Here is a 13104-nt window from a genome sequence, read left to right as displayed (position 1 = left end):
TCTCTCTGCAGACTTCATCCTGGCAGACAGCCCGATTCAGCTGATGTAACTTGGGCAAAATGTGATCCGGAATGCGTGTGTTAGTGCTTGGTTTATACATATGGTGGCTGCTGACTGGACTGAGCAGCTTGCTGGGGTCTCTGCTGGTAGGGCAGGTGGAAACTGAAAGAGAAATAAGCTTGCTGTAGGACTTAGCAGTGATCTTTAAAGAGGCTGTAAATGGCTAAGTGAGTGAACGCAGTACTTCATTGGATCCAGTTACCTGTCCTGGTCGTGCCCTCCTCTGCAATGGGAAATAATCTTTGCAATTAGCATAACTGTCCTGTAACTAACTGGCATTTCTTCACGCTCTTTTCAAAGTCCCCTTGTTTCTCTCCGTGTCCTTTTGTGCCCCCCTGTTACGTGTTCTGGGTGTGCTGTGTCTTTCAGTGTTTTGGAAGAGCACTCTCATGGCAGTTGCCCTTCACTTGCTTTTCAGCATTCCCAGGTGCTGCTGCTCCCTGCAGAGCTCACGCTCTGACCAGATTTCCACCAGGAAGAGGTTTTGCGGTGTTGGTTTTGCCTGTTATTTAGTGTTGGAAACCACTCAGGAAGATGCTGTGGGATGTGGATGTCCTCTACATTGTACCTGCTGTGGTGATCAAGGGTGTAAGAATCCTGTTTTGCTTTCCGCCAGCTGAGAACTGAGCCGTGTAACCAGGCAGTGTACATAATAAACAGAAATGCGACAAGAGAATGCAGCTTTTACACAGAGAAGCAAAATGCCAGGTTGCAAATACAGCAGCAATAGGGTTGCAAAGCCCCACAAGCCACATGAGCAGCTGGTGCTTTCTGTGCTGTGGAACAAAGCGTCTGTACAAAGGATGGCTGCAGCATACTGTAAATTGCTGAAACCGGCAATTGAAATTTCTGGTGTTAAATTGTGAATCCAGCCTTGCTGAATGGCTCACAGAGAGCGGATGAAACTACGTTTGTGATGGTGATGAATGGGAAGAAACTGCTCCACGTAGCCATAAGAGCCCTCACCTATAACTTTTCTCCCCCACAGGTGCCCCTGGCTGACAAAAGCCATCTCCCCAGCCATCCCGGTGTACAATGGGCTCGTGTTCTTGTTTGTGCTGGCAAACTTCAGCATGGCAACTTTCATGGATCCTGGAGTTTTTCCACGAGGTAATAGAAAATGGGACTGCTGGGTGCCCTCCTGCACCCACCCCCCGTCTTTTCTCTGATAATCTTTTTTTGTAGACTTTTAATTTGTTCATGTATTACCTTTTACCCTCAGCTGGCAGTAGAGGTGATAAAGTAGCAAAGAGCTTCTGAGACTTCCCAACTTCTGAGCTGGGAGGTGTCAGTTGTCCTTGCACTCTCCAGGGCTGGCAGTTGAGGGTACAGCACTGCACAGCATCGTTCTCCTTTGAGCAACTCTCCTGACTGATGTGATTCCAGTTGCCATCCCTGTGTCATGCTGGCATGTTGGATTTAAGTTGCTGTCTTCACAATAGGAAGTTGAATGTAGTGGGGGGGGGAGGAGAGGCTGAACTTTCTGAAACATCTTCATCAAAGCAGACTTTCCTTCCAAAAAGCCTTAGAACAAATGTGTAAACACTGAATGCTAAAAAAGGTAATGATTAAGACGTGCTTTAGAGTGTCTAGAAATGTATACATTTAAAAGATATCCCTGCTCCAATTAAATGGATACACAGCTGATTAAATAGGATAAACATCGCTCTGCTCATGTAATGGGACCCACAGTGGAGCTCTCTCTTTTAACACAACTTAATGGGAGAATTATCACCTCGTTTTATCTGTCTTCCGGTAATTATTCTCATGCAGTTTGCATCAGAGACTGCTCTAAGCAGTCTTGCCAAAACAGTGGATCTGTGCTCTTTGCAAGGTATTCTTTCCCACCTCTATTCTGTGAATATAAAAGCTGTTTTGAATTGCCATTGCACCTGACAAGAACAAGGTACCTTCCCTGCCAGCTTCCCTGAATAGTGAGTGCCAGGTTTCTCCAGGTAGCGGGGCACAATGATGAGCATCTGCTGCCCTTCCCTCCAGCTGAGCCCTTTGAAACTCTGAGCAATCACTGCAGCACTCCAGTAAAGGAAATAACTGTGTGTAGAGGCAACATTCAGTCATTTGTGCAGGATGATGTGCAGAAAGGTACAAATGTGTGCTAGTGAGATTTTAAAATGTAACACATAGAGCTTTTAGCTGGTTTGATGCATTTTTCAGATCCTCCCTCTCATCAGACCTAACCACGCTTGAATATGCTGTGAGTGTGAGGTTATTGATGGCATCCAGGCTCTGTACCTTCAGCTTGAGGAGAGCTGAAACAATGTTGTTCAGTTTTGAACATCTTGGTTTGGGAATCTAATATCTTTGTGCAGTGTGGTTTCCTCAAAGAGGAGCTTGCTGACGGACACTTACCGTGCCCTAGTGTGATCAGGACTGAGCATGTTGTGAATTCACGCCTTCCTTTAGACTTCTCTAACTTCTAACAAGCTCTTTAGTTTGGTCTTCACATTTAAAGGAGAAAAGGATATGGAGATCAGATGGAAACTTTGAAATATTCATAGCATCATTAAGGTTGGGAAAGACTGATAAGATCATCTAGTCCAACCATCAAGTAATTCTCATCAACTTCTTTTAATTCCCAGTTCCCTTAACACAAAGGAGTCAGGAGCAAAGTGGAGTGCCCTACAGCTTGCCTTTCTTCCATCCCTTTCTGTTCACTTGTTGCCGTAGGCTTATCTCCCTGTGCTGTGCATGTACTTGGTCTGGAAGAGGTTGGGAGTGGGGAAGATGCAAGAAGAGATGGGAGTCATTACTTAAAGAAAATGAGGGGGTAAAAGTGTAGATGTGTGAAGGAAGCAATCTGATAAGGAAAAGATGGGAAAGACTATAAATACCAGTGCTGGGAGGAAAGGGGAGCAGATGTTATTTCAGATCACAAGTGTGCATGCTAAAAAAGCTATCACCACCCCACGCCACCCACAGAGCTGCAACCCAAGGAGTTCAAAACCTGTAGGAGTGATTTAAAATGATATATGATGGATCTATTTGCTTTCTGCTGTTGAAACTGCAGATTTAATCTTGGTTTTTAAGCTTTTTAGCACATTTCTGATCATTACACATTTACTTTAAAAGCAAAATAGTAGCAAAGCAGTGCAAAAACAGAACCTTGAGAAATGGCAGGATTCCTTTAAGGAAGCTGCCCAAAGTCATGAGACGTGTTATAAAACCAGGAGATTTGGTTGCCTTTTTTCAGTGAATAATGAGACTGCCCTGACAAATCGGATTTACAGTCTGAGTTGAGTTTGCTGATGTTTGTTGCTGGCTAATGATAAATACAAGCTACAAACTGACTTCCAGTATTTTTATGTGAATATTCTATAAGTACTCTTCAATGGTGTGTCAGACCGATGTGTTCCTACAACCATATACCAGTGTATATGGGTACGTACAACTTACTGACTTTTTGACTGCATAGTCAGTATTTTTACAAGTGTTGAAATGGTGTGACCACTCTCGTGTCTTGTTTTCCTACTCCCAAACGTGTATTGTACAGCGTGGACTGATTTGAAGTGTTGAAGAACCCAAAGGCTGCATTAATGTTAGTGCCCCAAGGGATTTAGAGTCTGGCTCCCCCTGATTGTCACTGATCATTTATGAAGGAGAATTGTAGGGAGCAGTGCCAGTACAGCAGCCTGCTTCCATGCACAGACATTAATCCAGAGAATACTCTTGCAAGGTAAATATTGTAGCTGAGCCAGATCCCAGACTCATCTAAATGAAAGGAAAAGCTCCTTGTGAAGTTGGTGGAAATCTGATCATTTTTGTAGGGTAACACATTTAGAGAGATTTTATATAGAACAGCATGACAGTTATTGATGCTTCCCAGGATAATATCATCAATTTCCTCCCAATTTGGAGTCTGTCTATGCCAGCTGCACTGCAGCATTTAACCAGGTGTTAAGTAGAGTTTAACTACCTACCTATTCTCTGTCAAAAGGAAACAAGTAAAGATCCTCTTTGACTCTAGTCTGCATCTCATCCCATCCATTCTGCCTGTAACTGCTGGCTAAGATAAGACTCAAACACTTCTTGTCCAGGCTCTGGGCTGGCTGCCTGGTGCTCCTATGGGAGTGTTGCCTTGGGTACAGAAACAAGCCCAGATCACTGATGTGTTCAGCAGCCAGGACAACCTGTTCTGACAGTCCATCACTTCCACCACTCTCTGTTTCTCTGACAAGCCCAAGAGCGCATGCAGTGCCCCTGTATCCAAGGCACTGACTGGATTAGATATTTTATCATTACTTTCTGTTATTTCCAGTAACTTTTAGTTTTGCATTGAGCAGCAGATGAAGATGAAGATAAAGACGATGACTTCCGAGCTCCACTCTACAAGAACGTGGAGATTAAAGGAATCCAAGTACGGATGAAATGGTGTGCCACCTGCCACTTCTACCGTCCTCCGCGCTGCTCTCACTGCAGTGTCTGTGACAACTGTGTTGAGGTAACAGAGCTGTTGATTGTGTTGACTTTGGCCCCGTGATGCAGTTGCACATACATACTACTGGAAACGTGCAGTTGGGTCCTCCACTCAGTATTTCAGTCCTTGGAAGTTCTCAGCTCTAACATTGGTGGTGGTCTTTTACTGACCTGTACCAATTGAAGCACAGCCTTCTGTTACGATGTATGTTACATATGCAGTGTTGTTTGATGTCAGCTTTGTTGCTGATGATAATTAGGTTAAAAAGTTTGTAATCCTGGCTGTGTCTTCCTGGAGGTAGCTTAGGGGTCATGAATGTAGAAAGAGACATAGATGCGAGCATTTATGGAGAGGCAGAGTTCAGGAGAGCAGAAAGTCCAGGGTGAACTGTTCTCATTTGTGTGTTTGTCCACCAATGTAGGCACCAGTTTGTTTGAAATTCTGTGATGAACCATAAGATCACTGCGGATGTGCGGAAATCAAAGTCAGAATTCTGTGTGTAGTTCTACACTCAGCGGAAGGGCTCTACGTTTACATCAGCACCTCAGCTTGGAGCATGAGCTCAGTCATGCTTCTAATGTTAGCCCCTCTGAATTATGGGGCTTTCATGTTTCTTAATAACCCTGAGGTCTTGGTAATGCGCACAGGATATTTAAAAATAACCCCCAAACAGTAAGGAGTGCTTTTGGGTTATAGACATCTCCGAAGGTTTTAAATACACAGTGCTGTATCCACAGTACTTGTGTTGCCTGGGGGCAGTTTCTATTGCTGAGCCAAAAATTCCACTTGTTAAGGATCATTTCTGATGCAAGGTCTTTTTTTTTTTTTTCTCCAGATAGAAATATGATTTTTTTTAATGTATCTAAAATATATTCAGCTGTGCCATTAAAATGAAAGGGACTGCTAATCATAAAGCAATGAATACCCTTATCAGCTAGAATGCTGTATGCACCATCTCTGTCCTAATCCTCGTTGCCAAAAGCAAGGGAATAGTCCCAAGGAAAGCAGCACAGTTGCTTATGTGTGAAAGGCTGATAGGGTTTATCTTGTGTCAGTGATTTTCTTCCTTAGGAGAAAATCCTTAAGGAGGATGCTGGATCTGATAAGATGGAGGGTAAGGAGCGACTGAAGTCCCTGGGTGGAGGAGAATAGCCACAACTATTTGTTCCTTGTCACAGAGTTGCGTTAGTCTGCTGTGTATTGTTACATAGAGATGGATTTTTTGGAGAAAACCTGGCTCATATATTGCTGGTTTTAAAACACGTGCTTTCACTATTCCTGGATTCTAAGGGCTGCTTAGATGATGGTCAGTTCTCAATTAGTCCATGGAATTTCTTTCTTCTCCTCTCCCCAGTGACTTAGCGTGAAAATCCATTTTCAAGAAATGACATTTTCTCATACAAAGATTGCCCAAAACTCAGTGGTACAAACACCGTTTGCTGCCATTGGGCCTCCAGGGGAGGCAGTTCTGCAGCAGAAATGAAAATGAGAGAGAATCCAAAAGTAACCCAAATGAACCAGTGGAACACAGGACGACTGCCTACTTCTCAGGAAGATTTATTGACAGTCAGACTGGTTCAATGCTTCTTATTCTTCTGGTGGGCAAGAATGAAACTCTGCTTGTATAATTAAATTATGATTGCTGTGAAGAAATATAAACAGAAAGCATTAATAACTTCTGAATCGATAGACAGTGATCTTAAACAGCATACTTTATTGATTCTTGGGCTGTTTATTTCACCTCTCTGTTCTACAAGACCTTGAAGACAGTGATAAGAATGACTCTGCTGGCTTTTCAATGTGGAACCCATTCAGGGTTGGAATTCAGCTCTTTTCTCTTTCAGTCTAGAACGTGCTATGAAAGTTCTTAGCCTGAATATGAAACTTATGAGCCAGTTTGATAAAAACGACCTAACAAGAAAAAAATGACAGTGCTGGCAGGAATGAAATCAGTTGAAACCCGAAGCCTGATGGACTAAAAAATAAATCCATGACAAAAGTAGTCAGATTTTTTTTTCTTTACTGGAGTGTTCACAGTGGGTATTTGTGTAGTTTTGTAATCTGTAGATATTTTAGGCAGTGTACAACCAGATTCGCATCATAGACATATGCTGTGTCAGCATTCCAAGCATAGCCTGAAATGATCCTCCTTTAATCACCTCTGGCATTTTCTGATGTGCTTTGAGAAAACTGATTGATTTATTTAGTGAAGTTTTGGTAAATACTTTGGGCAAAACTTGCAAATATGAACATTTCTGTGGACCTGGTTGGTAGAAAAGTATTTTTCTTGAGGCAATTTCAAGTTCAGCTTCATATAAATACAGAAATGTTGGGGAGAGAATTCTGCAGCCAACATTGCATCTTCAGGATGTTACAGGGTATGATAGCTTCACTGTAGTTGACTCCCCGTGTGATGGATGATTGAAAAGCGATCAGTGCATCTGCTGCCAGTGGATAAGTAGCCTGTTTTATGTTGTGATGTGTTCTCTTAAGTCTATGAACTCTCAAGTACCTCTCCATTCATGTATAAAGAAAGCATTTGGTGCTAAGAAGAGCCTTATAAAGAGAGCATACCTGGTTTGTAAAGCTTCAGAACTAGCTCGATGTGATTTTACGTGAAGGCAGTTCAGATTTACCTCTAAGAAAAGCTATTTCCTTTCACTGTTTGGATGTTGTTCCCTGTCTCTCCCTTTCTTTACAAGGATTTTGACCATCACTGCCCATGGGTCAACAATTGCATAGGACGGAGGAACTATCGCTATTTTTTTCTCTTCTTGCTGTCCTTAAGTACGCACATGGTTGGAGTATTCACCTTTGGCCTGATTTTCGTGTTGAACCACATGGAAAAGCTGGGAGCAGCTCATACCGCCATTACGTATCCTTCTTCTTGGTCTACGGAGACACAAGGTGGCCTAGAGGAAAATATGAAAGAGTGGATATGAAGGTTTGTCTTCTCAGAACTGGTGCAGGTTTACTCCTCTCCTGATTCCTGTTGCCCCTCCCCTATAAATGCTTAGGACAATTCTTCCTCTCTACTCATCTGATCTGTGGTTACCCCAGTACTGTGCCTGATCTTTTGTCTATCTCAGTCATTGCTAAGGCACACAGCAGGAAGATGCGGTGCCTCCCTGAATTTTACTTCCAATTGGGTGTGACTCTACACTGTTCAGTACTCTTTACTGTATTCAAACACACGATACAGTCGTGTTTGCCCTGGAGGTATTTCGTCTTCGTGTCAGTGTAATACACCAACCCCTGGCTCTGAGGGTTGCTATTCCCTTTGGTCGTTTAGCACAGAACGGACTTTACAAAATGTTTGAAGCCAGGATCAGTGTGTTCACTTTATTTTTGAACAATCTCAATGATAAGGACTGTTGGTAGGAATAGATGGACTTAAGGTGAAATTTGATCAGCCTAATTGAAGATGACAAACACGCTCCCTATTTCCAAGATTGTTTTCTCCTTCTCTCCTTCATAGTTTCGTTTTCCCTTCACTCACTCCAGTTTCTTTAACTCCTGGGTACAGAATGGCTGTCATGTGTGTGGCTGGGTTATTCTTTATTCCAGTCATTGGTCTCACTGGTTTCCATATTGTTCTAGTGGCACGAGGACGCACAACCAATGAGCAGGTAAGCAGCAGTTTTTTCTCTGTGTTTGTAGCTAAGATGGTGATTTGGAAAGAAAAGCCAGCAAGTCAGTCTGCACAAATAAAAAAACCTAACACTCTTCGTGGGGGTTTTGTGAGGATTTAGGAACTTTGCCTCGTTTTTCATTTTCATTCTTTTTCTTGAACGCACTACAAGCTCAGATGTCCCCCTTCTCCTAACCAAAAAGGCTTATTTACCATTTAAAATCTACTCAAGTCCTTGAAATTGGTTTTATGTAGTGAGTCCCATCAACTTCAGAAGTTCAAACTTTTATGAGTCAGGCTGAACAAATCATGAGACTGAACAAAAGAAAGAAAGGAAAAGATTTAATCAAGTCTTTGCCCTATCTCCTGATATTTTGGACTCCCCCAGCCAACCCACATGTTCTTAATAAGGTCTGAGCTAGCTCTTTGTCTCTCCATCTTTGTCTCCCTTGTTCTCTTGTGTATGTGCACGCACACACAGGCTATTGGACCTCACTTGTTTCGCTTCTCCAAACCAAGTGCTGACACAGCATCTTATGCCAAAAAACCTGTAAAAGCTTTTGTTCCCTTGCAGTTACTCACATTTATAATGTTCAGACCCTGTGTGGGTCTGCATATATATGTGTGCATACATTGACAGCATGCGACAGGTGATAGAGGTTTAGTCATGGGATCCATAGTGTGCCTCTGCCACTTACTTACTTTCTGTAAGGAGTAGCTCATCTCGGGCAGGCAGCGTGCCAGTAAGCTGTCTGAGGCTTTGTACACTGGGTTGAGATTGTTGCCTATCCTGCAAGAGACAATAAAACCATGCACAAAATCTATGAATAGTGTGAGGATTCAACATAGGCAAAGAATCTGAAGTCATCCTGAATTGTTGCCTAACATGGCCTTTGAACAAAGCAGGCTTACTGCAGCTGAAAATCCTTAAATGCTTTGCTGTGCCTCTCTTGGAGTCAGCTGGTCTTAATTCTAAAATTGATTTTGGCCAAGTATGAAGTTTGATAGTGCTAACAATAGTAACGTGAAACCCAAAGTATTTTAGTCTCTTACCCCACATCATGTTCTCTCTGAGGCTTGTTTCTGTGCAGGGGTCAAAATTGTCTGTGAAAATTTGAGGCTGAGGAAGAAGGAATAAAAAAAAAATTAAATTAGAAAACAAACAGAAAATTCTTCTATGTTTAGTTACATTGACCTTTGGGCAGGTTGAGAATTTTGCATTTAATTTAATTGAAATAACGATTGGAAAAGGCATCCCAGGTTGGTTTGGTTTCTTGAGCTACCAAAGCACTTGAGATGGTTTCATAAGAGTCCTTTCTGAAAATCAGATGTAACACCGTCTTAATTTCTGTGCAGCCGTATGTGGTGCATCTGGCAGCTAGTTAGGATGAATGCTGGTGTGCCAGATGTGCAGGTCCATGCTTTAGTCGTCAGGTTACTCTTCCAACACTCAGAACTTCCAGCATGTCTCTCTTGGCCTTTTAAAGAGTTTTATGTAATATCAAATAGGCCAACATAATATATTGCAAAATCATTTAATCATTGTTATTTTATGTGCAAGTAATTAAAGTATTTCTGGTACGCTTTAAACTTGGTGCTAGATCAGGACTGTGAGTTGATTGAAATGCAAAAAGCAACATAATGCTTTTATTGGCAACCACTGTTAATCTCTCTGGCTTTATTGGTATTTATCCCCATATGGTTACTTTCAAGTATCTGCCTGCTAAGTACAAACCCTTGATAATGTTTATGAAGCTTTGACTACATCCTGCCAGTCTAATAAGACTTGACTTTTATTGAAGTAGCTAATTTCCAAGTAAGCACAGTAATCACTGGGGAGTTCCTGGCACCCTCCCCCATGAGGCAGTGGTTCAGAGGAGGTTACCAGGGAAGGAAAGAGACCAGTACAGGATGTTTGGCTGACAGCAGGCACAACTCATACAGGAACAGTACGGAGAGGTGAACGTGGCAGCTTTGACATGCACTCATAGTGAACTCATGGTGCTTGTGGGAAACTTTCACTGGTGTGCATGATATCTGGTGGAGGGGTGTGTCAGAGCAGGGGGGGAAAGCGCAGCATTCAGAGAACAGCAGTCTCCTGTTTGGGCAAGACAGCACTGTTAGAACAAGGATACTTGTCCTTGCCTTTCTGAGGGTCGGGCCATGACTTTTATGAAACCAGAAGTTGAGCACTGACCTGAACATGTTTGCAGGTGACAGGTAAATTCCGAGGGGGAGTGAACCCTTTTACCCGAGGATGCTGCGGAAATGTGGAACACGTGCTCTGCAGTCCTTTGGCTCCCAGGTAAGAGAAAGGGAGTAAGGGAGGTGGAGAAGTTGCTGGGAAAGGGATAGCTGTGGATTCACTGTTGCACTGTTGCATAGCTGTAACCTGCCCAAGCAGTTGCTTTCTTCTTATAATTCGTAATCCTCCTGCCAGAAATAGGTATTTGGAACAAGCAAGTCAGCTTGTATCAAGAGCTGATAGCCTTATCTCACCTACTTGTTCATCTAGCGACTTTCAGTAACAACTTTCAGTATGTTACCATGCTTCCAGCAGGACTTTTTGCACTGTACAGTCAATGTCCAAGTATAGGTGAGGAATTCCTACTGAGTTCCTACTGGACTCAAAGAAGGAATCTAAAATCAGCATTTCCCCTTGAGACTTGAATCTAATTTAAGGCAGCTGTGGTTTTCAATCTCACTGTCACTTTCATTATCATAAAACAGATTTTCAACCAGGTCTACATTGTAGAACCAGGATTTTATTTATGGCTTTCTATTTTTGCGGAAATTGATTTACCCCTTCACATTTTGAAGTTGGGATTTTAATGCAGTAGATCAGATGGAGTATAAATATCCTAGATGCTGAGCTGTCTAGCCTGTATACTCACTAATAATATCACTACCAGAAGATTTATTTGGGCCTTTTCAGGATGCTGAGCAATCCCAGACCTCAGTACTCTTATCTGTCTATTTTTATTTTGTTTTTTTAATTTGCTGTACAACAAATAAGTGCTATAAGTCTATTACCTTTATTCAAATGGAGACATTGGAATAGCCAAAACTTAAAAAGCAGGTCAAGATATTTTAAGTGAGCTGGACTTTAGAAGCTGGGAGATTCTCTGGTTCAGAGGGGTGTGTGAGCAATGTCACCATTACTATTCTTGGACTTTTAGCAAGTCATGTTTTTGTGTTTTGTGAAGGCCTGTTCTGACTGTCCTGCGTACTGAAGGGCACTGAGCTGAAATGTCCTTTTCACTAGATGAAACAGAAAGCTTGTGTACTGTGCTACTGATGTGTTGTGCAGCCATTGCCAAATTGCACTTACAGACTCACGGTCCACTGGAAAGTAATTAAGTATCTAAAATCATCCATTTCCCTTTAGATTTGTTGCTTGCTACAGGCCTGTTTCTTTTACCTCCACTCATGTTAACACTCCAAACACACTACAGAAGCAAGTCACCGTGTGGTATGTTATAATTGACAGCACATCTTCCCACATTAATTTCCCACTCGCTGGGTCTTATTCCCCCAGTCTCCTCCACCTTCCACTGCAGGGAAGCTGTTTCATGGTAACTAGGTAAGATGTAGTAACTTGCTTCCTTTGCTGGTAGACCTTTCCTATTCTCTTCTCGTGATTTGTGCTTTGTCCATCAGTGCTTCCAAAATTACCTTTTATTTTTTTAAAATACATCCTCTCCTTTTGCCCACTAAAGACCCCAATGATCTTTTTATTGCTTTTTAATTATTACTCGGGCTTACTTCCACTGAAATGAGTAGAGCTTACTTATGTAGATTCTATCACATCCTTAAATCAAGCCTCAAGTAGGAAGATTGTCTTGTCTCTATGTCTGATTTTTAGGTTATAGTTTATTTTAATGGTACCTGTTGAACAATTTACCAGGTACGTAGTTGAGCCCAAGAAGAAGCTGGCTGTGAGTGTGAAGCCTCCTTTCCTCAGACCTGAATTATCCGAACGGCAGATCACAGTGAAGATCAGCGACAATGGGATCCAAGCCAACCTCAACCGGAGCAAGGTGAGACTGTCGGTAGGCGCTGCTTCTGAAGAGCACGTCCTGAGCATTATGGAACTACAGCCTGGAAATAACTTAGTCATGGAAGATCTCCTTGAGAGGACACATCTCTTGGAGAAACTGGTGGAGGTTGAGTCCTTGTCTTGTACTTCATCCTCTGGAAGTAACCCAGGTTCAGCAGCAGCAGCTTTCGATCTGTTATCAGACCTCCAGGTCTTTTGGGAGAGGTTGTTCTTTCTGTTTCTTCATTATTTGTGTTTGAATTAGTTTTAACTAATTGTGGGAACCACCAGATTGGCTGTTGTACTTTGAGGAAAGCTAAGAGCTTCCGGATGACAGGAAGGTTTCTGGTCCAGTGAAGGGACCACAGAAGTTGTTTCAGAACTTGTTGATTTCTGAATTTGAGTTCTTCACTCTCCTCTTTCTTATTTTTTTTTTTCTTGTGGGGCTTTTTGTGTTTTTCTTATGGGCAGTAATTGATTCTTTGGTCATTTGCAGTCCAAAATCAGCCTGGAAGGTCTGGAGGATAAAGGAATGGATGTGCAACCACCGCTCCCACCCAAAGGAGATCAAAGCAAATACTCTGAGTTAAAAGGGCAGCTGGGGACCAGTGAAGGTACAGTTGCACAATCAGCGTTTTATTTTTAATAACATGAAAATATTTTACCCTCTATTACAGGGGTAACAGAGTGGAGCCCAGCTTGCAGAGAAGCATGGATAGCAAGAGCTTAGGAATGATGGAGTGCTGTCCACACATTCCAATATAATGTCTGTGCTTTTTTTCTTATCCAGAAAGTGGCCTTTCACCCAAATTGATCAGCCCTCCTACACCTGCCATGTACAAGTACCGGCCGGCTTTCAGCAACAATCCCAAAGTCCACTACCATGCTGCTGCTGAGCAGGTGAGTGAGCTGCAGTAGCCTGAGACAATCTGCTCCTAA

General features: G+C 42.5%; 1 protein-coding gene across 2 annotated transcripts in view; it reads left to right on the top strand.

The window, feature by feature from the left end:
• The window catches only part of ZDHHC8 (zDHHC palmitoyltransferase 8), a 73369-nt gene that overhangs the window by 47986 nt on the left and 12279 nt on the right, over positions 1 to 13104 (top strand). Inside the window, exons 2-10 of one of the 2 annotated variants that reach the window (XM_072351470.1) lie at positions 1049 to 1170; positions 4362 to 4519; positions 7198 to 7370; positions 8022 to 8124; positions 10340 to 10431; positions 11665 to 11709; positions 12034 to 12166; positions 12662 to 12779; positions 12956 to 13065. In XM_072351470.1, the coding sequence (XP_072207571.1) occupies positions 1049 to 1170; positions 4362 to 4519; positions 7198 to 7370; positions 8022 to 8124; positions 10340 to 10431; positions 11665 to 11709; positions 12034 to 12166; positions 12662 to 12779; positions 12956 to 13065 (1054 nt within the window). The remainder of the gene's footprint in view (positions 1 to 1048; positions 1171 to 4361; positions 4520 to 7197; positions 7371 to 8021; positions 8125 to 10339; positions 10432 to 11664; positions 11710 to 12033; positions 12167 to 12661; positions 12780 to 12955; positions 13066 to 13104) is intronic. The other variant, XR_011905451.1, reaches the window with a different exon arrangement.

This window comes from Excalfactoria chinensis, chromosome 16, assembly GCF_039878825.1.
Source record: "Excalfactoria chinensis isolate bCotChi1 chromosome 16, bCotChi1.hap2, whole genome shotgun sequence".
In the NCBI taxonomy this organism is placed as follows: domain Eukaryota; kingdom Metazoa; phylum Chordata; class Aves; order Galliformes; family Phasianidae; genus Excalfactoria; species Excalfactoria chinensis.
Note: the sequence above shows the minus strand (reverse complement) of the source record. Positions and strands in the feature narration are given on the sequence as shown.